The sequence below is a fragment of the Aspergillus sydowii genome (assembly GCF_001890705.1).
Source record: "Aspergillus sydowii CBS 593.65 unplaced genomic scaffold ASPSYscaffold_18, whole genome shotgun sequence".
Lineage (NCBI taxonomy): Eukaryota > Fungi > Ascomycota > Eurotiomycetes > Eurotiales > Aspergillaceae > Aspergillus > Aspergillus sydowii.
This window is the reverse complement of record NW_024467876.1, coordinates 190,682-216,310: the sequence shown is the minus strand read 5'-3', so window position 1 is coordinate 216,310 and position 25,629 is coordinate 190,682. Positions and strand designations below refer to the sequence as shown.

The window sequence follows — 25,629 nt, the reverse complement described above, 5'->3', positions numbered from 1 at the left end:
CCTTACCAACAACTTCAGTATCTGGAGGAGCTATATCTTTTATATTTTTTGGTTTTGGTGTTTCCGGAGTTATTTTCTTGCCCTTTTGGGCCATTTTGAAGCTATTTTGAAGCTGTTTCTCTGCCTCCTTAGCTATACGGGCTTCCTCTTTCTGTTGCTTTTTCTCCTCAGCCAGGCGGAGGCGTTGCTCTTTATTAAAGGCCTGGATTCGCCGGCGTTCTTTAACTTGACGTTTCTTCTCCTCTTTCTCATGTATCCGGCGGAGTTTCTCCTCTTCCTTAAGTGCTTTAGCGGCCTGTATAGCCTCATCTTTCTGTTGTTGAAGCTCTTGCGCTTGCTGGATCTTCTTTGGTGAATAGAAGACTGCATAGCCATCCTCTGGTGCTCGTAGTTCAAACATAAGAGGTTTAGCACGTTGTCGCTTCTTCTTCTCGTTTTCTAGGGCGTTTTCGAGGCCGTCGCAGCGTAGTTTGAGGATTATATTCTGTGTAGCAAGGTGGTGCATTGTAGAACTCAATTTCTTGGTGTTTTGGTCATAAACGTCGGTAACAACACGCTTTAAAAGCTTCTCGATCCTCCGCCAGTCCTCTGCACCTAGTATTGAGCGAGAGGATTCACTAGATGATGGTCGTTCCGCGTCTTTATCGATAAACTTTCGTAGAACGACCTGCGGATCCCACGGCTGTATCCCAACAGATCTCCATGCAGATTCAATATTTTTTGGTGATACAGCCTTATTCCAAGCCGGCCAGAAGAGGCGGAAGAAGTCCCGTTTAGTAATAGAGCTCAGGCCTAGGCTGGAGTGCAGAAATCCTTCCAATTCGTTGCTGTACGCCAGAGATAAAGGACCAAAGATAGAAACGTCAAGTGGCTGCAAAGAATGCGTTGAATGAGGTGGATAAGTTAATAAGAAGATCTTATTATCTTTGCAATACTGTATAAACCTCTGATCGACGTGGGATCCATGGCCGTCAAGGATTAGGAGGCGCCATCGCCGCCGCGCCTTATCCTTAGTTTCCTGGTCAAAGAGATCGCGAAGCCATGCAATTCCTATATCATTATTCGTCCAACCGCTTGCTGAAGAGGTAAAGAAACACCGTTGCTGCGTAGTATCAAGATCCTGGAGCCATGTATTCTGTAAATTCGACGCCTGCGATTGGTATATAAGAGCTGGAGATAGCTTGCTTCCATCCGCGCAAATACATGCAATCGTGGTGATCCATTCCCGATTACCATCTTGAAGGCGTTGCTTAAGGCCATCTCTTTTATACCGCTGCTTTGAGAAGATCCGCTTGCCCCTGGTAAGCATTCCAATTAGGAAGCCTTTTTCATCCATATTATAGATATCTTCTGCCTGTATATCGTACTGATGGAGCTTCCGCGCCAGAAGCTCGAAATAGAGTGTATATTTATAGGCAGAATCAGCCCGTACACGCGCCGCGTCCATACCGGTTGTATAGAGGCAGATAAGGTCCTTGCTATGTTGCTTTAAAAAGCGCCCAGGCCAGTGTTTTCCAGGTCGTTTTCCAGTAATATTAGCAGCAAAATTTCTCAGCATCTCGTGGGATATAAAGAGGCCTTCCGCGCCGAGATCATTGATATAGGTAATAAGGTCCTTTGCCTGGCGGTTGTTAAGAACTCGTTGGCTTTCATATTGGTCATCTTTTGACCGCTGGACACCGCGGTGGCGCCTCGAGAGAGTTGACCGATCAACACCATATTTTTGCGCGACTTTAGTATAATTGATTGATTCGCCGAGCTTCAAGGATTCTAATTCTGCAATCGCTTCTTCAATTGGAGTCATATTGGTTGAGCTATAGAGGTTTAAAGATAGATAGTTTGTCGGTCAAAACAGAAAAATCGGGCGCCAGGTGGGACCGGGCGTCAGGTGATCAGCAACGGTAAGCTTTGGACCCACGCAAATCTTAAAAGCTTGGACTATGAAGTTTACAAACAGTTCTCAATGAAGACCCTAGAAGAAATCAAGCCCGCCTTTCTGTGTCTTTGTGGGGTCAAGTTTAACAAACAATGGCTGCCTAATGCACCCCAGGCCACAGGCCTGGCTGATTGCACAATTGGGTGATCAATTGGAGGAAAAGTAGACGAGTACCTGCTTCTGGCAGACCAATGTGGCCTTAAATATTACCAGGGCATGGTTAACATCTTTTGGCCAGATCAGGGACTTCTCCATCTCTTAATTCTTGGTCCTTCCCCTATACTTCTCAGCGGTGATGTACTGACATCGATACGTTCCCATCTTCCTTGCTGTTACCTTCGTTATTCCCCCAGACTAAACATTCACTCAGGAATCCATACACTCATTTAGCTTTTTATTTAACCATGACCCGGGTACACCATGGCATTGCCCTTGCCAACACCGCACTGGCGCCCATTTCCCAGCTGGCACCGTTCTCTGCGTTGATGATGTCTATTGTGCTTATACTACTCTTCTTGATCCGGTACTACGCTCTGGAAAACCTCCTGATACCTCGAATATATGGACATGTCTACACAGAATTGAATGAACTGAAAAAAAGGGGCTTCATCAACCACCATATAGCAGCGACCACGAAACTTATAATTCTTATTACGGCAGCCTATCCATTCATTAGTGTGATTACTGGAAAAGCAACATTGAACACGCCCTATGCACATGGAAGCATTGCGACCATGGGTGATATCCTCGTGGTGGCAGCTCAGATGCTGATCGCCATGTACGTGTTTGAGCTTATCTACCGAATGAAGCTGTCGCCTATTGCTGTCTTGCATCATATTGGGACTATCGTAATTGGCCAGGCAGCGATTGCCATCAGCCTGAATCTGGACGATGAGCCTGATGCAGATATCGAATTCATTTTGTGCACAGTTTGGGGTATATCAGCTCCTCCAGTTTATTATCGGAGTGGCAACTAACTGTATGCATCCTAGGGGCGTTCGACATTATTTCAGAGTTCTTCCCTCATGTCGCCATTATCCTTCACCGAGTTTACCCGGACAGACATGTCTTTCTCCAGCGAGTCTTTCTCCTATCCTGCATTACGACGGCGACGGGCACAATTTGCGAAACGATTGTCACTATGTACCTGTTTGGCAGTCTTTGGAGCCGATGGCAACTTGCATTTAAAGTTGTCACTCCGATCCTGCATGTGGCTTTCTCTGCTGCTCAGGTGCATGGGAGCGTTATTCTCTGGAAGATGTATAGAACGCAGTACGAGTATATCAAAGAGACGGTTCTGGTCGAGGAAGTCGCCCTTGGGATCGAAATGGTTTGTCTGGAGCCTGAATATAAGCCTCCGGATATGGTTGCATCTGAGATATGATATGCTAGCTGTGCTTCTGAGTTGGAATTGCTATTCATATCTTTCAGAGACGATAGCGAGTGAGATGGTCCAATTGGTGAAATACAAAACTTCTGAGAAAGCAAAATAATATATCAATAAATACGGATGATTACTCTAGTCAATATTTTGTGTCAAGTTAATTCAGTTAATTAATTAACGAAGAGCTCATGTCAGCCATTCATGACTGTTGCTGGTGCCATTCCTTTCCTCTCCTGGCATGAGCTGCCACTACAGCAGTCCCATGAGAGAAAGCACAGATTGGGAACAGGTCGAACAGGCTGTACGATGTCACTTGATCGTCGTCCCACGCACTTTCTAGCTCTGTAGAATGAGCTTGTCTCCGACTAACGGTCACCACTTGCAAATACCTCACTAAACGACGTTGCTTAACGAGCAGGAGACACCGGAGCATTGGCGCCTGAAACCCCAGGCACATAGTGCTTACGTGATCCGCGACTGGCTTCTTTCTGTTTCATCTTCATCTTTATCTTCAACCTTGAAACGAATCCTTTTCTTCCAGTTCTCTTCGCTTGTTCGGCGAACGGCAACATGTCATCGCCGACATTTATCGTCAGCATGCCAGGTTCAGGGCCGGCGGCCCCTCGCACAGCCAGGCGCAGTCAGGTCCCCAGAGCCTGCAACTGGTGCCGCGTGCATCGCCTCAAGTGCGATTCCGACTTTCCTTGTTCTAACTGTAGAAGGAAAGGAGGTGAATGTAATAGCGACCGACTAGCTAGGCCGGTTACTCTCCCTCAGGCATGCCGGGAAATTGACAGGCTCAAGCAGCGCGTTGAGCAGCTTGAGCACGAACTCCAGAACGAGCGGCAAAAGCACCGTTCTCTCCCAACAGTGGGCACGCCATATACCCCTGATGACAGTCCCAAGGATACTACGGCAGATGTTAGTATTCCTGACTCTGCCAGTGGGAAACGCTGGGAGGGAATCTATATCAGTACTGCCCGCTCGCCGAACAAGACGTGGTATGGGTCATCGTCACTCTTCTTCTTTATCAACCGCATCAATACCTTTCTAGCTGCTGCTCTGAGGCAGACTCAGTCGACGCAGGTGCTGCTTCCAGAATCCGCAAGCACCCTTCTGGATGGACCCACTGCCACAATAGGAGATAACCAACGGCCAGCCCCAATGGGTGACCCAATCCGCGGGGGCGAGTCCCTTACGTCGATGCAGGAGGAATACTTTTTGAACATGTTTTGGGATACATTCTATCCCACCTATCCCATTCTCGACGAGCATGACTTCAAGGAACACTACCAGTCGCTGTGGACAGCGTCTGACGGTGAAAGACAGCCGTCTGCCCTCGTTGATATCGTCCTTGCAGTCTGCATGCAATACGGGATGGCGCGACAACCGGGAGGTCGTCATGCGCTCACTGCAGCCGCGCGAGGCAATGTTGACAGCAACGACTCTACCATCGCCGGTCGATGGCACTATCGTCGCTGTCTAACTCTCTTGGCGAACGAAATGGAAACTCCAACGCTGTCTACGTTACAGTGCCACATACTCTGCTCGATCTACTTGTGCTACGGCGGCTTTCAAAACATGTCAGACAATGCATGTGGTCTGGCGGTACGTGCCGCATTCATGCTTGGACTGCATGTTGAACCTCCTCAGAGTATGCCACGACGCGAGAGGGAGCTACAGAAACGGGTCTGGTGGACACTTTATATCCTAGAAACTCACCGAAGTATGAAACTCGGCCGGCCGTTTAGTATACAGGAGTCGACTTCATCATGTACTTTACCGGCGGACGATCGTGAAATCGCCGGACTGTCAGGCTCGAGCTTCGCACCGATTGGGGGCAATGTCACTTGGCTGACGTGGAACCTGCACAAGATCAAACTGCTTCTCGCCGCGCGAAAGGCCTACACAAACTTCTACTCTAGACCCCCAGATACGATTACACTAGGTATCGCGGAGCCGGTCACTAGTATTATGGATGCGTGGTTGCATGGTGTTCCTGAGGCCCTGAAGACTAGTCGTCAAAACCAAGGAACCCCCTTCTCGACAGATCGTTCATCGTTACAGATTGAACAGTTTACCCCCGTCTGGCTGCAGCGGGAACGCATTCTGCTGGAGCTCATGTACCATACCGTGTGCACGAATTTATACCGCGCATCGATTTGCTTTACCCTCAACGGAGTCCCGGCGGCAATCACCGAGGACGCGGCGTCAAAATGCGCTGCTCATGCGATGGCGCTAACTCACATTACCAATCAAGTGCTAGAGACTACTTTGATCCTCAACGGGTGGCACGAGGCCTTCCAGTGGCAGTGGAACGCGGCGATGACGCTCGTCGGCTACGTCCTGGCGTTCCCCCAGAGTACTTCGACCGGAACTGCGAGAAGCACCATCGACCTGTCAGTCTCTGCACTCGAACGCTTTGGTGATGGCTTCGCGGTGGCAGCCAATGCAGCAACTATTATGCGCGACCTCAGCATCAAGGTTGATCGTCTTGCCGCGGAGGGCTCTACCCTGACAAGCGATGCTCCGCAGAAGCCGACCTCCCTGGAGAGCACACAGACCGCGATGGCCCAGATTAACTCTGGATACCAAGTCCCTCTTCACGAAGGGGCCATGGATCAAACGATACAATGGCCCCTGTGCTTTGGAGACGAGGTTACCACGGCAGAGATTGGGGGCATTCTGGGCCATTCGATCGATATCTCTGCTGAGACTCTAACAGATATCGACTGGTCGAATCTAAATAATGCTTTCTTTGACCAGTGGCCTGGGGCTTTCTAATATAAACTACTTTGACTATGTTAATGACATTTGTAACCATTCAACGATCTTTTCATGCATGGGATGCAGTAACCACGTAAACCGCAACCACATCCTCAAATTTGAGCAATGCTTCAAACAACCTAAACCTCGGCTATCATACTCGGCTGTTTCTTCCCATAATTCTCAGCATCCGACGATCGATTCCACCGGAGATCGTCCGCATCCACCGGAAGTTGGGGTAAGTCCGGGGTCGACCGATGCGGGGAAGGAGTACACAATACTACACTGCTTATCCCTATTTAACCTGGCTCTTTCTCTCCCTTTGTCTCTGCATACTCTCCCCATACAGCCCGTCATGCAGAAAACAGCCAGCGTCAAGTCGCGCGGCGAGGACGCGGTTGGAGATTTTGAGAAGCCGCACATCGAGCACAATGAAGCACTTGACCTGTTTACTCCGCAAGAGCGCAAGGAGCTCACTCGTCGCATTGATCTGCGTCTTGTGGTGACTCTGGGATGTCTCTATTGTATCAGTTTGCTGGACCGGACGAACCTGGGCGCTGCATCGGTCGCTGGGTATGTCTACCTTATTCCACCTCTTTGTTCGGATTCCAGGAGACTATCGCTAACATGACTTGAATTCTAGAATGCAACCAGACCTGAATATGAATGCATCCAATAATGGATACAGTGTAACTTCGTTAGTCTTTTTCATTACTTATACCATCTTTCAGATCCCTGCGACGGTGATCATCCGCAAGCTCGGCCCACGGATCTTCCTCTCGGCCATTGTTGTTCTCTGGGGCGTCATCATGCTTGTTCGTCCTTCTGCCTCCTTAGACCCGGTATAGTACTAAACTTACGCGCATAGTGCTTCGGATTCGTCCCGTCGTGGCCGGCAATGGCAGGGTTGCGTGTTATCCTGGGCGCTCTAGAAGCTGGGTTCTATCCCGGATGTGTATATCTCCTCAGTACGTGGTATACACGGTATGAACTGCAGAAGAGAAACGCGGCTTTCTATCTCATCGGCAGCACGGCGTCTGGGTTCGGCGGTATCCTCGCCTACGGGCTGATGCAGATGGATGGACTGGGAGGGAAGGAGGGCTGGCGGTGGATTTTCATCGTATGCATTATGGCAAACCTCAAACCTGATGAAGAAGCTGATGATATGATATTATAGATTGAAGGCATACTCACCTGCGTTCTTGGGTTATCGTCATATACCATCCTCGTCGACTTCCCCGAGCAGTCGCCCAAATCGTGGAGGTTTCTCAACGAGGCTGAGGCGGCGCACGTTATCGCGACTATCGAGAATGACCGCTCTGATGTATTCGCAGAGGAGTTTACGATCAGGGGGTATCTTCATAATACCAAGGATAGCAAGGTATGGCTGTATGCCATGCTGTATCTCTTGACCACGACAAATACCTACGCGATTGCGTACTTCTTACCGATCATTCTGCAGGATAGCATGGGCTTTTCGGTTGTAAAATCTCAGTGTCTTGTAGCGCCTCCGTATGTTGCTGCCGCCATTGTTATGTACCTTCAGGGCATGATTGCAGATAAGTGGCGTGTTCGAGGCCCCATCGTGGCCATCAACGCCGCAATGGGCCTTTTGGGACTGGGACTGTTGGGTTATCTAGACAATCCTGCCCCGAGATATTTCGGGGTGTTCCTGGCTACAATTGCTGGTATGGACACCGAAACCTCCTGGCGTACTATATACTGACCGCTATCAGGGAACTCGAATTGCCCGGCTCTCGTGTCATGGCAGAGGTGATTGCGTCTTCATGATTGATTGGGACAAGTTACTAACGGTTGATAGTAACAATATCCGAGGACAGTGGAAGCGAGCCCTCACGTCGGCCACGTTGATCGGCGGAGGCAGCATTGGCGGTATTCTGGGGACGACGGTGTTTCGGGCACAGGACGCCCCCAGCTATCATCCAGGCCTCTTGACTACGATGTTGGCCAATGCGATTATCATTGTTGTTGTTGGAGCATTAATGTTGAAGTTTCATCTCGCAAATAAGCGTGTTGATGCTGGTGGAAAGGCAATTGAGGGACTGGCTGGGTTCAAGTATACCCTGTAAATATATATAAGGCATATATAACTCTTGGAGTGGACAGTCGGTGGGACATTATGCAAAAACCAAATAGTCACTATTTGGACCAGACCATACTCGGTCTTGACGCTGACTGGAGAGTGGAACTTGATTTATACAGTGTAGAGTGCACACCATATTCTTTAGTATGATGGACTGAAGGTTTACGATGACATCATATGAAGACTTCCCGAAGGAGAAAGGAGCTCCTTCCAAAAGGAGATGCGGACACTAGTCCTAACCTGGCGCTCCGCGACTCCGAGTGTGTTTCTGCCTGAGGCGACCGATATTTTTTTCTGTATCTTCATCCACAACATCCACTCGGCATCCACTTGAGCCGCTTCACTCTTGTCTAATCTCCGTTATTGCCTGTCATCTACTGGTGTGAAACATCGGATACGCCGGGATTTATCAGCGGAGCCTGTGGAATTTTCTGGATTCTTGCCGTTTGTGCCTTGTGTGTGCGGCTCCATCATGGATTCTATAAAAGCCACCTATCTCTCCTGTAGATAGAACAGAAATATCATTCATACCTTCACTACCTCACTTCACTCACATTGATACCTTTGAACTTTGCAATGCCGTCTTTCACTGTCTACAAAGGCCATGCCTCTGGCAACGCGGTCAAGAGCACCACTACAAAGCCTGACGACCTTACAGAGGACTATGTGTTTGTCCGAGTAACTGCTTCTGGTCTTTGCGGGACAGACCTGCACTACGTAAGCACATACCACCCTTGATCTACGCCTCTCGTACTGACAAAGAAGCGCCGTGCGGATATGGTCCTCGGCCACGAAGGTGTCGGCGTTGTCGAAGCAGTCGGCCCAAGCACCCGCTTTCTGAAAAAGGGCGACCGTGTCGGATGGGGATACGAGACAGACAGCTGCGGTCACTGCATTGAGTGCTTCCAGGGAACTGAGACCTTCTGCAATAAGCGCGACTTGTACGGCTCCGCCAACCTCGACCAGGGCAGCTTTTCCTCCCACGCTGTCTGGCGCGAGTCTTTCTTGCACAAAATCCCAGACTCCATGAGCGATGCCGCTGCTGCGCCGCTGCAGTGCGGTGGTGCGACTGTCTTTGGTGCTTTGGATGGTGTCAAGCCGACGGACACGGTTGGTATCATTGGAATTGGTGGACTGGGTCATCTCGCTATCCAGTTCGCTGCAAAGATGGGATGCCGCGTCGTTGTGCTCTCTGGTTCAGAGCGGAAGCGTGAGGAGGCTATGAAGCTCGGTGCCCATGAGTTCATTGCTACAAAGGGCGCCACTGAGCTTTCTGTTTCTGCTCGTCTTGATCGACTTCTTGTTACCGCTGCCGTGCCCCCGAACTGGGACTTGCTTATGCCCATCTTCGCTCCTCGGGCTAGCATCTACCCTTTGACCGTGAGCATGGGCAACTTTGAAATCCCGTACCTCACCTTGATTCTCCAGGGTCTTACTGTTGTTGGGTCGCTGGTTGCCACCCGCGCCCAGCACAAGCAGATGCTCGAGTTTGCAGCCACCCACAAGATTGAGCCGATTGTCGAGACGTTCCCGATGACGGAGGAGAAGATCACAGAGGCCATGGACAAGCTGGATCGGGGAGAGATGTACTACCGTGCTGTTCTTCTGGCGCAGTAGTGGTTTGTCGTACTTTGAATTGGTTAGCGGCGTATCTTAATCTAATATAAGGAGTTCTTATGGCGAAAGCCTGTCGGTATCATATCCTAGTTCACAAGCACATGGATTTCCACATCTCATGCATTAGACCCGACGAATGATTGGGCTACAGCAGCTCATCTCCGGTCCATTCCTACAGTGTAACCTGCCAAGCCTCGCGTCTTCTTCCGGATACAGGGCTAAAAGTTAGATTAATATGCGGGGCTGGATCTCACTCTTGACGTGTCTGACATCTCACCATACACCTCTTTGCAAATACGTAGCCTGTGATTGAGTCTTGCACGATGTTGCTCTGGGTCGCCGCCCTGACGCTGCTGGCATCGATCGCCATCTACCTCATAGAGCGAGCCAGGTTTTGCCGCTTCAGACAGTATGCGAACCTTCCCCAGCTCCGATCGTCACTCTTCTGGGGCCATCTGAAGGCGTTGGACGGCGTGATGCGTGAAGGCGATAGACGTCGGCATATTGGTATGACACAGCACTTTCTTCGTGGAAGAGCAATAATGGCCAACAAGACAACGTTGAAACAGACCAGGTTTTCCTGGAAATAAGGCAAAAGCTAAAAAACCCTCCGGTATTCATTGCCGATTTCCGCCCGTTCCTGCACGTCATCTGTGTGATCTGTGACCATGGCGTGGCGGAGCAGATCTCGCGCAGCTCGAAGACATTCCCGTATAGTGTCCCAAAGGGCAACGCGGTGGACATTTTCAAGCCATTAATGGGCGCAAAATCGATTATTCTAGCTGAAGTACACTCTGATTGACCACTTGGAGCTGCACACAGACTAAAAGAAGGATTCTTGCTAGGGAACCGAGTGGAAAGGACTCCGGAAGCGCTTCAATCCAGGGTTCGCGCCGCAGCATCTGATATCCATTCTTCCGTGCGTCCTCGACCGCGTTGGCCGATTCACCGATATCCTTGATTCCTATGCAGCGTCGGGTGAAGTCTTCGATCTAGGCGAGCTGTGCACCAACCTCACGTTTGATGTCATTGGTATTTGTCTTTCAGGTAAAGAGTAGCATTCCTGCTGACCAAAGCCAGGAGCCGTATCGATGGACGAGGACTTTCGCGCCCAATGCGGACAAGAGTCCCAGAGTGAAATCGTTGTCTTATTCCGTGACTTTGTCGCTACTTGGCGCACTGGAGGGAGCGCGGCCTTGGACGTGTTGAAAGTGCCAACGCAGGCACGGCGATGGTGGCTCTCGCGCAGGCTAAACAGGGTCCTCAGGCGGGAGGTTCAGCGGAAATATGCCGAGTGGAAAGCTCATGGTGCCCAGAAGAAGCCAAGGAGTGTCCTCGCACTTAGCTTCGAGGGAATTGAAAGTCTCGATGGACATGTCTTGGACCAGACCTGTGATCAGATCAAGACGTTCCTGTTTGCTGGCCATGACACGACAAGCAGTCTTCTTCAATGGGCATTCTACGAGCTAGGCCGGACGCCTCATGCTCTTCTGGCAGCGCGACAGGAGCTGGACGATCTATTCGGGCCTGATTCATCACCGGACTCGATTCGTGCTAAGCTTCTAGCCGGCCCAAGCGAGGGTTTGCTGAGCCGTATGCCATATATATCCGCTATCGTAAAGGAAACGCTGCGTCTCCATCCTCCAGCCGGAACAGCGCGCCATGTCCCCTACGGATCGGGACTCAACGTTGAACTGCCAGACCGAGGGACGGTGTGTTTTGACGGGATGGTCCTACACAACTGTGCGACAATCATCCAGCGAGATGAGCGGGTGTATGGGCCAACAAAGGAAACGTTCGTCCCAGAACGCTGGCTGGATCAAAATCAGATGGAGTATCCAAATGGAGCCGAGATAGAGGATAGCAGATTACCGCCTTCTGCATGGCGCCCCTTTGAGCGTGGTCCTCGCAATTGCATTGGGCAGGAGTTGGCTACCATTGAAGCTCGCGCGGTGTTGGCGTGCACGTTGAGGCGTTATGACTTTACGAAGGTGGGCTTGGGTGAGATATTGCGTGATGAAAAGGGGCACGCTGTTATGGGTGAATGTGGGCAGTATAAGGTCAAGTCTGAACTGTTCAATGTGAGTTCTTAAGCCTTTTATATCGACACGACTGACATGTTGCAGATTTGGGAGGTGATTGGGAAGCCCGTCGATGGGACGCAAATGAGAGTCGCAATTACTGGTAGTTGATATTCAATAGGTCAACGTGTTTGAAACGGATTATTCACTAAATATGTAACTGATTATCTGAGACTCTTTGGTCAGCTACTGGTAATAAATTGCTGCACCCCCATCTACCAAAATCTGCTCCCCCAGTTATGTACTTTGCCAGGTCACTGGCTAGAAATACCACAACACCAGCAACATCATCGGGCTTTCCCAGCCTCCCTAAAGGAACTCGACTTTTCATAATGGCTTTCTTCCCTCCTACCGCGAGATCAGCGGCATTCATAGTCGTTTCGATCGTCCCGGGAAGGACGGAGTTGTATCTGATCCCGTATTTCCCAAATTCAACGGCCATCGACTTAGACATCGCCAGAAGGGCAGCCTTGGTAGGTGCATAATGAGTGAGGTTTGACGAACCTCTCACTGCTGTAATGGAGGAAATGGAGACGATGCTTCCGCCAGTACCTTGGTCGGCCATTTGCTTTGAGGCGGCCTGGGAAAGGAGGTACGCGGCTGTATAGTTCACGTCCATTTGCCGTTGCAACAATTTCTTCGTTACAGAGGTTGCAGGGGTGAATTGACATATCCCGGCATTGTTGACTAGTGCATCGACACGACCGTAGGCTGAAATTGTTTGGGAGATGAGGATGTCTGCGGCGGAGTCAGAGGTAAGGTCTGCGCCAACGATGAGATGTGACGTTTGCGATTCGTCCATCGTAACTGGCCCCAAAGATTGTTTCAGGGATTCTGCATCTTGTTGTGTTTGCGAGGTACCGAGATGGTGAAGGACTACTGTTGCTCCTTGCTGGGCGCAACGTCTTGCTATAGCACGCCCAATACCAGACGAACTGCCAGTAACGGCGATGACCTTGTTGCGAAGTAGCTCCATTCGAAAGGTCAGAATGGGGAATAAATGCGTGGACACTGCAAGTCTATTTGAGCCCGAGGGAGGGTGGCTAAGTCTAATCAGCCATATACCCAGCGTGTGCTAATGCACGTCGTATGCGCAATCACCCCTCATTTCTCCAAGTCTACCACGAATTATATCGTGTCTTGGGGCTACGAACGTCAATGCTTTTTGATCATGCTAAAGGTGCTGCAGTGCGGGGAGACGCCGGCTATATATCACGACCGAGGGTATATAAGACGTATATCAAGACATCGTCGAACTGCGCTGTTACTATAGCGACTCTCCCAACAAAAATCGCAAAACTTAGCTTAAACTGATACTCAATCACTAATCATGCCAGCTGAACCCCGCGCTATAATAATCGGCTGTGGCGTCGCCGGCATCGCCCTTTCAGCGCGTCTGAAGAAAGACCTTGGATACGACAACTTTATCATCTACGAGCGCGAGCAAGAAATCGGCGGCACATGGTACCTAAACACCTACCCAGGCGTAGGGTGTGATGTCGACTCCCATCTGTATTCCTTTTCATTCTATCCGAACCCGAACTGGTCGAAGAGGTTTGCCGAACAGCCTGAGATTTTGGAGTATCTGAACAGCACCGTTGATGCGTTCGGCATTCGGCCGCATGTGAGATGCGGGATTGAAGTAGTCGAGGCGAGATGGTGTGAGGAGTTGCAGCTGTGGCGTGTGCATTTGCGCGATCTTCAGACGGGGTATACCTTTTGGCGTGAGGCGGAGATGCTTGTCTCGTGCGTGGGAACTATTTCAATTCCCAAGGATTGCGAGATACCCAACTGGGACGCTTTCAAGGGCCCGATATGGCATTCGGCGCGCTGGAATCACGACTATGACCTGGCAGGAAAGACCGTTGCAGTGGTGGGCAACGGCTGCTCGGCCGCACAACTAGTGCCGCAGGTCGTCAAACAGGCGAATAAAATACACCAGTTTCAGAGGTCGCCCCAGTGGGTTACTAGTCGGATCAATCGAGACTTCACCGCGCTGGAAAAGTGGTGTTTCCGCTATATACCGCTTCTGGCTCGGTACTATCGATTCAAACTATGGAAGGACACTGACGCCCTGCACTCTCTCTATATGTCTGACAGTCCTGCACTAATTAAACAAAGAGAGGACGCCACCCGCGAGTCTGTAAGATATATTAAGCAGACAGCTCCGGAGAAATACCATGATATCCTTATACCTCAGTTCCCCCTAGGATGCAAGCGTCGCATCTTTGATCCAGGATACCTCGAATGCCTGCACGAACCAAACATCGAACTCACAACCGAGCCGATTGTCGAGTTCTTTGACGGTGGAGTTCGTACCACAGACCGAGATATCAATGTTGATGCCGTGATTCTCAGCACGGGCTTCAAAATCCAGCAGTTCCTCTCCCCAATTACTGTCCATGGCCGCCACACGACCCTTAACGAACACTGGCAAAGCACCCGCGGCGCTCAGGCGTACAAGGGCACATTTGTCACTGGTTTTCCCAATTTCGGGATCATCTTTGGGCCTAATGCTTTTCCGGCGCATAATTCGGTCATTTATACTAACGAGGTGCAGGCGGAGTACCTGATTAAGACGATATTCAAGCCTATCCTCTCCGGTAACTTCAGGACAATCGATGTAAAAGAGGCAGCGGATGTCTGTGATGCGAATTCCCTGCAGGGCAAGTTACAGAAAATGGTTTGGTCTGGCGGGTGTTCGAATTGGAATCTGGACGCCAACGGCCGCAATACTACGAATTACCCAGATAATACGTGGAAGTTCTGGTGGCAGCTGTATTGGCCGCGGTGGCAGGACTTTAATATATCCGGAGATACTGGCAGTCGTCCAACACATCCACTCAACAACCTCCTCTTCGCTATGGCAGTGGTGTCCGTTGCTTTCGGGGGTGTATATGGTCGCAGGTCACTGCGGTGGTAACGCGATGATGCGTGGCAGTAAAGAATTCGACTTTGATACTCCACCGCGAAATTAAATTTTAATCGCAGATCGGGATTGAAGTATGATGTGTTAATACTGTTTATTTATAAAGGATGACCATATCTTCAAGATGCTCTATGTTGATTATATAGGTTAACGAATCTTCCTTTCAAGCCTCTGCAGCCATTTAAGCGCACAACCATTTCAGCTAGTACTTAAGATCCTTTAGCCCTTTGCATGCTTAATCTGGATCTGAAGGGAGTTCAGGAAGTCAGCTCTGACGGTTAGCGATCCTAAATAATACTAAAGCTCTTGTTATTGTCCTATATACTGGAAGTATGAGCAAGGCACTTTTATTTGGATCTAGGTAGATGGCGCTCTGGCAAGTTGACAGCAGCGCGGTACAGGTATTTTATAATAATCTTCTTGAGTTTGAGAAGACCATTGCTTTAGCTCTGCAAGTTATAATATACAAGGGAGCCGCTAACCTGGATGTAGCTATGGGTGAGATTTTGGGGTGTATATCCTCCAATATAACTAAAGACATACGTTACAAACAAAGCAGGCATCCTTGCTTGAGTAAATTACTTATAGTAATGACCTTGGGTACCCTAACTTTCAGTAGGCAATTAACTAGATCTTTATATAATATCTTTCCTGTTCATAACGTTTGTAACTTGGCAAGAGTACCTGTTAATAACATCCTGTTAGTTGATCTTCAGATTATACAGATGTCAAAGGTCCAGGGGTAGTGGTATATTTAATGACGACTTCGAGGAGCATGGGCCAATGCCTATCGAACCATGAGGAGGCTATACTAGTTCGCGGGTTGTCGGAGCAGATTGATCCTATCCTATCCGATCAATCAAAAGTCAGACAGGGATGGGATGTATCAATTGTAGTACCCTCCCTATGCACAGTTCCAAAAAATCAAGGCATGCTCATATTGAGATCACGAAATCAGGGAAACCAAAGGTTGAGCCCGTTTAGGGATCGGTGACTCGACAAACCAGCACCCTTGGAGTATGCAAAGCAGCCGTGGCCACAACTCGTTGGTCAATCAAAGACCCAAGCTACCGATAAGAGAAAGCCATTTTCATGCTGGGCGTTGCTTTGAAGGAGCGAGGACTTTGGCGAGGCTAAGGTATAAAGTGGCAATTGAACTTGTCCGCCGGTGCATTCCCTCCTTTCCTCCCTCATCGACTCCTACCATGGCAGAGATATAACTGGCATCGACGCTACCCACCAAGACTCATTGCTTCTCTTCCGTACCATTTTTATTCGAAGTGACGTTATGTTGGCGGCGAGGCTGTTATCGTCTGCCCTCATGCAGGATGCGGGGTTGACAACACACTCCCTTTCTTTCAGCCTCGTCGCTGCCTTCATATACGGGGGCTCATTCAGTCTCTTGCCTAACACAGCCTGCGAAAAGGTTCTGGCTGGAAAGTTTCATCTGGGGCTGATGGGGGACCCTGCTTATAATCTGCGAGTCCGCCGCGCAATGAACATCCACCTTTCCTCTGCTTTTGATTCAGACGTCACGGCGAATCAGTAATGGCAGAAGTACTCGGAGCAGTCGCAGCGTGCGACCAGCTGGCTGGAAGTTTTACGTCTCTGTACAAAGAGCTGAGGACAGCCTACAAAGTCATGAGACATGCCAGGAAGGATATCAAGGACATGAAGAGCCGCACCAAAATATTGAAAAAGCTGTGGCAATTCTTTGGCGACACTATGAGAAAGATTTTGGAGATCAACGAGTTCTCAGTTGACCTAGAACGGTTCCACGACATTCACGAGGCCTTGTGGACGCAATCTGGGATAGTCAACCGGAAGATAGAGTCAATTCTCAGCGTACTGCAGCCCATATTGGAGAAGGAATATACATCAGCTTGGACCGAGCTTCGCACGCGCCTCAAATGGCTCTTTCGGAACAGAGAGGAGCTTCGTCTTCTTCATGTTGACATGGACCTTCTTACACGATATATGGGCATCTTCTGTATCTTGATGCAAATGCAAATCGCAGTTCAACAGTATACCCTCACTAAATCGGCCGCAACCAAGATCCAAATGTGAGTGCAGAGCCCTTGCCATGTCGAACAATGCTGACGAATATGCGCAGAGATGTAATGGGGTACAATATTGAAATGGCTCTCAAAGGGATCCGCCAGGTGCAAAGAGACCAGGAACTTTTGCTTTCAGCGAGTGCGGATTGGCAGGAGGAAGTACGGCAGGAAGTGAAAAGGGCTCTGAGAGAGGAAACCTCCATGTTGAAGGGCGCCGTGACTGACAATGACGCGGGCTCTGGGTCATCTTCTGCCGTATCGCCGCCAGCACCATCGCCATCGACTCTCCCAACCACCCCTTCATCTCAGCCCAAAAGCCCAATCAGAGCCACAAGCATCATTGAACAGGCCTCTAGACCGGCCAGTCCTCTGTCAGAGCACACATGCCCAAGGAACAACCGGCCTAGTGTAGTAGATGCGGCTTTCTTTCCAGACTCCGAAGTCTCTTACGTTAGTGCCCACCAGGGCCTCACTACGAACGCAGCCGCCGAACTTCATCCGCCCTGCCCTGCTGCCGATGGAGAAGAAGTTGGGGAAACAGAAAGCGGAGATGAAGGCAGTGGAATATACGTGCCGACAGCCCTGTTTGGCCCGCCCAGATCGCGGCGCCGCGTACCCCACACGAGTATCGACTACTAGCCTCAACCACGACCACCGCATCTCGTCAATATCTCCAGTCAGCAAGTCCTGGGAGGAGAGGCGACGCTGGGCCCGTGGTACCAGTACATCGCCACAGCCCAGAACCAGGCCCCTTTGATAAGGTACTCTTACGATTATGGAAGCTGATACGCCGGCCTCGGATCTGTGACCATATCAATGATAATAAAGAGCAGACCGATGGCCGATGGACAGACAACCACATTCGCCAGGGCGCTTCAGGATTTTCGCTTGGAGAGAGGGCGTGGAAGCTGCCTGGTTTCAACTACAATCTACACATTAGATTCCAATATGAATTTCAGACGCGTCACAGCGGCAGGAAGAGGTCGGGTGGCATCTCGAACAGCGACGATAGCATGGAATTGCTTTAAGCAACGGATTGAATATACCTGCCTCTGGCGTTGAGTCTATTGGTGAGGCTGTCGTAGAGTAGGAAATTCCAGTGCCTTCAGATAGTCGACTAGACAGTCCGCTGAACAATTTCATTATCCATGGACTGCGGTCCCAGCAGTCATACGAGCTGTGAAACACCAAGTGGCAGATGTTTAACGCAGAGCGACCGAGCTGGATGACTAGTTTTTGCGGGCTACGTAGCTTCGTGAAAAGGGTTGCCTGCGCCGGGAATATGGCTGGTAATGGAGCGTCAGGATGGTGCAGTTTTAACTAGTCGCCCTTGTTAAGATCATTGAGAGCGATGGCCGGTGGAAACGACTCAGGGTTCCTACGTACGTTATCGAACACTTATATGCCTCGATACGAGCCACCGCGATCGACATGTGGAGAAAGGATCAGACCCGCACGACGCTTGATGCGATGGATACGGTCGAGCGGAGGATATCCTGGATGGAACTGTAAGAGCCACTTTGGGGTCGTCTGCAGCTGCTGACGTGGCGGCATGCGCCTCTGCCCTCTTTGTCTTCTCGTTGATCAGACCGTGTGAACCTTTCCTGGGCTTGCAATCGGTCGGCAGCTCGCACGCGAATTGGTGGATTCGGTGGACTTGGGCTTTGGCAACCAGTCTACTACGGCGCTGCGTGCTTGGGTCTCGACCGAGAGCTGAGATCCTTGCATCAATCCAGCCAGGCTTGGGCTGGTCATTTGACTTCCCCCGCAGGTATGCTATGGTACTAACCCTGCAACTGCCACTGGCGCGCCGTTGTTGTGAGTGGGGTTTATGAATCGCATATAACCGAGCGGACTATATAGCGACCCTCCCAGCCTGGTATACAAGAGTAAACCGTTCTGCAGCACAATGGCTCCTACAGTTACAGCCCTCCAGTTCCACGGCCCCAAGGATGTAAGATTGGAGCAGGTTCCGGCAGCGTATGACTCCATCCTACATATCTTTGCACATTATCTAACCAGTCCAGTGTCTGCCGCCCGGACGAAGTCCGAGTGCAAATTGCGTACTGCGGAATCTGCGGTTCAGACATCCACGAATACCTCGGAGGCCCGATCTTCTCGCCAGCAAAGGGCGAAGCAAATCAGTACACCGGCCAACGCCTGCCCGTCACGCTGGGCCACGAAATGTCAGGTACGGTCGTCGAGCTGGGGTCCTCGGTGTCAGAGTCCGACCCGAAACTCCGAGTCGGCACTCGAGTCGCAGTAAATCCGGCCCTGAATGATCGTCACCACGGGGTGGACCCTTGTACAGCGTGTAAATTGGCCCTGCCCAACATCTGCAAGCGGTATACCTCGCACGGCTTCAGTGCTCCCGGTGGGGGTCTTGCGTCGGAGATTGTCGTGAAGCATTACTCTTGCATCCCGCTTCCGGATTCCGTATCGCTTAAGGTGGGAGCACTCATGGAGCCGCTTGCTGTTGCCTGGCACTGCGTTCGCATCTCAGGCTTTCAGAAAGGGCAGACTGCGCTCATCACGGGCGCCGGTCCCATCGGGCTGGCCATTCTCATGGTCCTCCGGGTCTGGGAGGCCAAGACGGTGGTCATTAGCGAGGTCACTGCGTCGCGCAAGCAAATGGCTCGGGACTTTGGGGCTGATCTCGTCGTGGATCCGACCGAGTCAGATACACCAAAGGGAGGCGTTGACCCCGTGGTTGCTGCGGCCCAAGCTGCAGTCCAGGCAGATGGAGTGGACGTGACGTTTGAATGCACTGGGCTGCAGACCACGTTGGATACGGCCATTGCTGGGACGCGTCCTGGAGGGACAGTGTTCAACATCGCCATTCACGAGAAACCGCTAATGGTGAACCTGAATGACCTGACGTTAGGGGAGAGACGGCTCACGGGGGGGATCTGCTATACGGAAGAGGATTTCCGGGGACTCATTGCTGCGTTGGAGGCAGGTAAATTAGAGGCGGAGAAACTCATTACGTCTGTCGTGGACTTGGATGATGTTATTAAGAAGGGCTTGCTCGAGTTGATTCATAACAAGGCAGCGCATGTTAAGATATTGGTGAAGCCAAATCAACCACGTTCAGTCCGTCTATAGAGAACATAGAGACATTAGAGTAGAGATAGACCATCGAACCGAGTTCATGCCGACATATGATACACCTGGTAGCTACACAAGAAAAATAAATAGTATACATTGCTGAATTACAACTAGAATCCGATGAGCTGTGTTATTGACGGTGAAACGGGTTCTGCGTTGAGGCCAGAAACAGCCGCCTTTCCAGCCTGCGCTCGACTGGCTCCCGCCCCTGACGACCACTGTTCGTATGGCAAGCAGGCTAACCACATTGCAAACCACCTCAACGCCCCTGCCAGTGTCCGTGTGGTTGTAGGATCCGCAACACCGCGAGCCTATTGGAAGGGGCGCTTGGCTTGTGCCCCAACGCCCCAATCATATGGAGTAAGCAATTCAACCCCAGCAGTTACTCAAAATGGAAGCACAGCCATGGTACCTAGTTTATTCTCAATGGCCCAACGGTTCCCATGCGCATGCTGAATAAACTCTCTTTACTATTCTCATGTTCAGTTTTCCCATCCGAATATCATCAGAAGCTTTATCCAGCACAAGTTTACGCATGAAAAAGTGAGGGTCCGCACACAATGACTTTGTCCAATACTACCTCCAAAGAAACGTCCTTCGAGGGGAGTTGCCACTGCAGAGCAGTACGTTTCTCCGCCAAGTTTATATCGCCGCTATCGCAAGTGAAAGTGGCTTCTTGCAACTGTACGTATGATAACGGGGGTAGCGAGACACTACCAAATTGGATTCTGTGTTAACAATTGATTTAGGTAGCTACTGTCATATTGCAGGTAGTCTTCTTGCGTTCGTGGATGATATGGAAATTCAAGGAATAGAGTCTCTCAAGGTACGATTCATCATTCTACTTCGTTTTCTTCCGATCTTCTCCTGTGATATTGACACAAATGGCGAACTTGGCAGGAATATCGGTTTGCGTCACACACGATCCGGATCTTTTTCTGCGGAACCTGCGGCGCCAATGTTTATAACAAGTCGATCAATCCAAAGTTCAGATATGGCAAGCGTGCTCTTAATGTAAGTGCAGGTTTTGTTTTGTTTGTGATAGTGCTTGTAACTGATTTCTCGAATTCCATTACAGATGCGCCTTCTACATGGTGTTGATTTAGAGACCATAGACGTAGCCAAGATGGATGGTATAAATATGCAACCACCACCTCTAGACTAGGATCGACTTTGGCCCTTTCGGTCTGCCGGACATTCTCGAGCCCGTGATAGTCTATCTCAAATGAATGCCAATCAATTGACGAAAGTGCCATTATCTGAAGTTTCTGGAAATCACCAAAAGATAGAGTAGCAACGCTTTATGCATATTATAAACTGTAATAGGGAATTCACAGGTGCTGTTATTACAACTCAAATGTGAGGACCTGTGAAATTGACACCAAAAATGACAGCTACTGAGGCCAGAAACGGCCGCATTTCCACCCGTAACTCTCGGCGGCGATGCTGTCCTCACATGCTCCGCATCACTATTCTGCATCCGCCAAGCGTTCTTCAGTCACCTCTCAGGCTGAGGTTAACGTAAATCACGGGTCAGCTGGTCACCATGTGTAAGGCACACGGCGGCGCCAATAATCTAGCAACTATGAAGCGAAGTCAACCGTGCTAAAGGAATTCTAGATTAGCTAATCAGATAGCTCTGTTAGAAACAGAATGAATTGCTTAAGGATCTATAGAACCGGAGTATCTAGAGGTCTTTATATAGAATCCTACCTCCAGGGTAGTCTCTGGAGATAGACAGGTAGCAGTCCTGATGCCTGCCTTACCTGACCCCCCTAGATCAGGCTGTTAGGCTGTTATATAGTTCCCTTTAGTAGATTCTTCCTGATCAGGAAGATACGAGGCCTTAGTTACCTCCACAGGATTATAATATATTAATTCCTTAGGTGCTCGGGAATCAGCAGTTAGTTAGTCAGTGATTACCAGCTTAGTAGCTATCAGTAGGTACCCCGGCGGCGGTCTGTATGGGTCACCTGGTAGGGATCACGTGGCACAGCCTTGGCGGTCGTGACACCATGGGTCAACCGGCCACCCTACTAAGTTCAGCTACGCCTAAGAAACTTGAAGCTATTCCTAATAACCAAGTAACATGTATTTTATATAAATTAATTATTTAGATATATAGGATATATAATTCTTTTTATAATCTTGAATCCTATAATTTATATACTTCAGTGGTGCTTATCTTAGTATACTTAAAGATAAAGATATAGAATCTGTAATAGAGCCTCTATTAGTATTTAATTATGTCACGGAACACCGTCGAGAAACCCCCGAATTGGTACCGGAGACACTCTGCAAGGGGCTAATCAATATAACCTCATGACTTTCAGCCCTATGACTTTATTATTACTGTATCTACTATTCTAATTATCTTATTATCTTGCAAGTCCCTAGTAATTAGGAGGAGTAAGGATTAGTTACTATTAATTTATAATTCTTAACTAATCTGTTACTTTTTTTAAGACAGATTCTCTACCTGACTATTACCTATTACTTCTATCCCTGATAATTTTAATCCTTCACCTATTAGTTACCTAGGGAAATCATGCCTCTATTATTAAATAATAGACAGAGATGTTTACTATCAGAAAAATATTTACGTTTATCAGGCACCTAACAACTAGTAGATAAGGCAGATATTTAATAATAATTAGAAGAAGCAGATAATAAATAATAGAATTTAAAGAAATTAAGAGATATTAAAGCTAAAATTACTGATCTTTAAAAGAAAAATAAGTATCTTAATAGTATTATAGAAGAAAAATATAAATATATTAAAAAATAACCTCCACCTGAGCAGTAGAGTAAAATTAAAATAACTAATATTAAAAAATTTTATTTAAATTTTAAAGTACAAGATCAATTAGAGTGGTTAACAGATATTAAATAAGATTTTAAAAGAGTACCGTAGAATTATTAATATAATACTTAGAAGATCCTCTATACTCTTAGTTTAATAGAATCTATCTACTACTAATAATAAGTTATTTTTCCTAATACCTTTATACAGCAGTCAGCATGACAAGTTTTAGTAGGGTCTTCTATATAGGAGCAGGGGGAGCTAGATCATTTGCCGCAATTGTACCCAGTTGGATTGCTCTGTAATGAACATTGTGAGCGAAGTCTATTGGCTAAACGTAAGTTATCCTTATTATAAACGCTCTGGCCAGGACCAAGTAATTGATACGGTCATTCAGTTCATCTACTTAGCCGCGTGTTCCGGCTATCACCCCACTACCCAGAATCCATGTTCTCGCCCAGCGACGCCGGCCGCTCTTGGCACCAGGAACCATATCCAATCTACCAATCATGACCAGAGACTACGGCCGAGGGTTGCAATGCCCAGAATCAGTCCACCTATACGAGGCAGCGTTTGACATGGGTGAATCCTAGGACAAATTCCTTTAATAGCCCCCGCCCGTCGCCCGGCTCCTGGATTTGAGGCTCCAATATTTCTTCTTTACGCTCGTGAAATTTACCGGTGCCTACGCAACATGTGGCTTTCGCTGATCGTCCTGGGCCTCATGCCGCTGGGTGTGTAGTACCGCTAGTAGGTTGCTACTTTTCCCATGATCGAATGCTAAATCACATTCACAGGGGCTACTGCGCAGGAATGCGGCAACACTTTCGGCATCGATTACGAGAACATCAATGCGCAGGCAGATCTTGAGGACCTTAATGACAGCTGCACGATCCTCCTGTCGCGCTATCGGATCACGAATAATTTCACGGAGCCCTTCGTTCTCCCTGGAATCGTCAACGCCTCCGACATAACAGGCGGAAGCGCTGGAAGACCGCTCAGCATCCCATCCTTTGAGATGCCGGACCTGGAACACATTGACGATCTCAGTTTGGTGCGGCTGGACCAGCTGGAGATATTTGATGTTCCGAAATTGATGTCTGCTCGGGCGATAAGACTTGGTAGCGATGCGAACATGGCCCTTGAGATGCCCGCGCTCGAGGAGGTCTCGGTTATGGAGTTGAAGGGGAATTTAACTGCGTGGGCATTTCCTCTCTCTTTCCCCTGTTTTATGTGTACTTGTGGAGTGCTAAACAGCTATGGGCAAGTGTGAGATTCCCCGCATTGCGAAATGTCGAGCATGACCTGGTTGTAGCCAACAGCCGGATCTTCGACCCTGCCTTCCCAGTTGAGACAACTATGAACGTTTCCTTCGCGCTGCTCAACTCATCTGAGTCTATCTTTGTGATAGGCCGGGCGTCAAGGCATGTATCCCAGTTGCCTCTATTACGAAACCAAAGAAACAGAATCCCTGACAAAAGCCGAACATAGTGTCTCGTTCCCTGAGCTCACCTCCCTTGCTGACCCGTGGGCGCTGAATTACCATCCTGGCTCGAACTTTAGTTTGTGGGGAGAGGCTGTGGCACTGAATTTGCCCAAGCTGGCTACAGTTGACGGGAGCGTCGCCTTCGGGGGCAACTTCTCCTCGTTCGTTCCCCTTCTAATTACTGTCCCGTACTTATATGTGAAGGTTTGAGGGGCTGAAATCTCTAGACTGTCACTATCCTCTCTCGACTACGTTCAGGAGAATCTCACCATAGCCACCGGTAACCCGATTTCCATCGACCTGCCGGAACTCCGATTTGCGGGGGTGATACGGGTGACCGGTCAGGTTGATAGGTATCCTCTTTTTTCATATCCTAATCTACCGCAGTTTGGAAGTTCGCTAATAACGTGTTTCTAGCATTAAACTGCCACGCTTAGTCAATTGGTATGAACTGCATATCGATACGGACCTGACGATCGACTGCGACGCTTTCTTGGAGGAATTTGATATGTTTCCGGATAAGAGAGTGACCACTTGTGTGTCTCGTGGCGGTACGGTCGAGGAGAGTAATGGGGATGAAGGCGATGGTTCTACCGCGATGGATGAGGAATCCTCCGANGGGAGCCAGGATGAGAATGCCGACGGTGGACAGGATGGAGACGAAAACAGTTCGACTTCCCTGGCTGGAAAGGGAATAGCAGCCTTGGTCACATCCTCTCTGCTGACTGTTGGTGTAGTGGGACTCCTTTAAGCTTATACTACTGAAGTGGATGTGGGCTTAATGATCTGTGGACCTTGTACAACATTTGTCAAACCTCAAGGCGATATTCATACATATCAAGACCAAGCATGGATTTATCAACTTTTCCCTAGATATTCTCCCCAAAGCGCCAGGATACCATTTTAGGCGCGCAGTCAGTCGTATACACATTGAACGTGACCCTTTCAGTGAACAAACTAGAATGTCCCTTCCTCCCTGTATATCCTGTCTTTCAGTGGGAAAGATTAATTTCTATCACCTAACAATGAGAACACAATCTTGGTTAATTTTGGTACATTCACTGTAGACATGCAACTAAGTACTATCCTCAGTGCTGGCAATGCGCCTTTCCCAACAGAAAGTCTATCTGTCAGTGTCCTATCTGGACTGACTGAAGCGATTTGTGGACTGGTTTGTGGGGGATAGTGGGGATATTTGGAATGGTGCTGCGCAGTTCAACCTGGTACTTATCTTGGGCTGGGGAATCAGATACTTCTTTCTGTCAGGCTGGACGTTGTTTGGTACGGATAGGCCGTGCTAGTTAAAAGGGTTCATGCTTGGGAATGTTGATAACAGTCGCCTTAATTCAGAAATACTT

General features: G+C 49.2%; 11 protein-coding genes across 11 annotated transcripts; 10 read left to right on the top strand and 1 right to left on the bottom strand.

Moving 5' to 3' along the window:
• The first annotated feature begins 1,972 nt into the window (after positions 1-1,972).
• On the top strand, positions 1,973-3,516 carry ASPSYDRAFT_188643 (uncharacterized protein). Its single transcript, XM_040843608.1, has 2 exons — positions 1,973-2,872; positions 2,929-3,516. The coding sequence occupies exons 1-2, from the start codon at positions 2,341-2,343 to the stop codon at positions 3,318-3,320; spliced, it is 924 nt and encodes a 307-aa protein (XP_040696625.1). The 5' UTR covers positions 1,973-2,340; the 3' UTR covers positions 3,321-3,516.
• A 401-nt stretch (positions 3,517-3,917) lies between these two features.
• ASPSYDRAFT_163607 (Zn(II)2Cys6 transcription factor) lies at positions 3,918-6,104 on the top strand (the record flags this gene model as incomplete). Its single annotated transcript, XM_040843184.1, has 1 exon — positions 3,918-6,104. The coding sequence occupies one exon, from the start codon at positions 3,918-3,920 to the stop codon at positions 6,102-6,104; it is 2,187 nt and encodes a 728-aa protein (XP_040696624.1).
• A 337-nt stretch (positions 6,105-6,441) lies between these two features.
• ASPSYDRAFT_95184 (uncharacterized protein) lies at positions 6,442-8,176 on the top strand (the record flags this gene model as incomplete). Its single annotated transcript, XM_040853084.1, has 6 exons — positions 6,442-6,659; positions 6,730-6,901; positions 6,955-7,206; positions 7,264-7,774; positions 7,823-7,859; positions 7,909-8,176. The coding sequence occupies 6 exons, from the start codon at positions 6,442-6,444 to the stop codon at positions 8,174-8,176; spliced, it is 1,458 nt and encodes a 485-aa protein (XP_040696623.1).
• A 357-nt stretch (positions 8,177-8,533) lies between these two features.
• On the top strand, positions 8,534-9,880 carry ASPSYDRAFT_51492 (NAD(P)-dependent alcohol dehydrogenase). Its single transcript, XM_040848298.1, has 2 exons — positions 8,534-8,907; positions 8,956-9,880. The coding sequence occupies exons 1-2, from the start codon at positions 8,767-8,769 to the stop codon at positions 9,805-9,807; spliced, it is 993 nt and encodes a 330-aa protein (XP_040696622.1). The 5' UTR covers positions 8,534-8,766; the 3' UTR covers positions 9,808-9,880.
• Positions 9,881-10,090: 210 nt separating this feature from the next.
• On the top strand, positions 10,091-12,182 carry ASPSYDRAFT_82754 (cytochrome P450). The gene is made up of 5 exons (XM_040851168.1): positions 10,091-10,314; positions 10,377-10,594; positions 10,653-10,839; positions 10,888-11,888; positions 11,934-12,182. The coding sequence occupies exons 1-5, from the start codon at positions 10,131-10,133 to the stop codon at positions 11,997-11,999; spliced, it is 1,656 nt and encodes a 551-aa protein (XP_040696621.1). The 5' UTR covers positions 10,091-10,130; the 3' UTR covers positions 12,000-12,182.
• ASPSYDRAFT_1165219 (SDR family NAD(P)-dependent oxidoreductase) lies at positions 12,037-12,864 on the bottom strand (the record flags this gene model as incomplete). The annotated part of the gene is made up of 1 exon (XM_040840160.1): positions 12,037-12,864. One exon carries the CDS (start codon positions 12,862-12,864, stop codon positions 12,037-12,039), a length of 828 nt encoding a protein of 275 aa, XP_040696620.1.
• Positions 12,865-13,218: 354 nt separating this feature from the next.
• ASPSYDRAFT_95180 (flavin-containing monooxygenase) lies at positions 13,219-14,811 on the top strand (the record flags this gene model as incomplete). Its single annotated transcript, XM_040853083.1, has 1 exon — positions 13,219-14,811. The coding sequence occupies one exon, from the start codon at positions 13,219-13,221 to the stop codon at positions 14,809-14,811; it is 1,593 nt and encodes a 530-aa protein (XP_040696619.1).
• Positions 14,812-16,365: 1,554 nt separating this feature from the next.
• Positions 16,366-17,513, top strand: ASPSYDRAFT_95179 (uncharacterized protein; the record flags this gene model as incomplete). The annotated part of the gene is made up of 2 exons (XM_040853082.1): positions 16,366-16,880; positions 16,931-17,513. 2 exons carry the CDS (start codon positions 16,366-16,368, stop codon positions 17,511-17,513), a joined length of 1,098 nt encoding a protein of 365 aa, XP_040696618.1.
• Positions 17,514-18,664: 1,151 nt separating this feature from the next.
• Positions 18,665-20,060, top strand: ASPSYDRAFT_213373 (2,3-butanediol dehydrogenase). Its single transcript, XM_040844069.1, has 2 exons — positions 18,665-18,854; positions 18,902-20,060. Exons 1-2 carry the CDS (start codon positions 18,784-18,786, stop codon positions 19,977-19,979), a joined length of 1,149 nt encoding a protein of 382 aa, XP_040696617.1. The 5' UTR covers positions 18,665-18,783; the 3' UTR covers positions 19,980-20,060.
• A 363-nt stretch (positions 20,061-20,423) lies between these two features.
• On the top strand, positions 20,424-21,236 carry ASPSYDRAFT_73382 (GFA family protein). The gene is made up of 4 exons (XM_040850709.1): positions 20,424-20,666; positions 20,732-20,808; positions 20,883-20,996; positions 21,061-21,236. The coding sequence occupies exons 1-4, from the start codon at positions 20,543-20,545 to the stop codon at positions 21,145-21,147; spliced, it is 402 nt and encodes a 133-aa protein (XP_040696616.1). The 5' UTR covers positions 20,424-20,542; the 3' UTR covers positions 21,148-21,236.
• Positions 21,237-23,621: 2,385 nt separating this feature from the next.
• On the top strand, positions 23,622-25,149 carry ASPSYDRAFT_560701 (uncharacterized protein). Its single transcript, XM_040849145.1, has 5 exons — positions 23,622-23,985; positions 24,054-24,209; positions 24,277-24,432; positions 24,499-24,624; positions 24,689-25,149. The coding sequence occupies exons 1-5, from the start codon at positions 23,804-23,806 to the stop codon at positions 25,020-25,022; spliced, it is 954 nt and encodes a 317-aa protein (XP_040696615.1). The 5' UTR covers positions 23,622-23,803; the 3' UTR covers positions 25,023-25,149.
• The last annotated feature ends 480 nt before the right edge of the window (positions 25,150-25,629 follow it).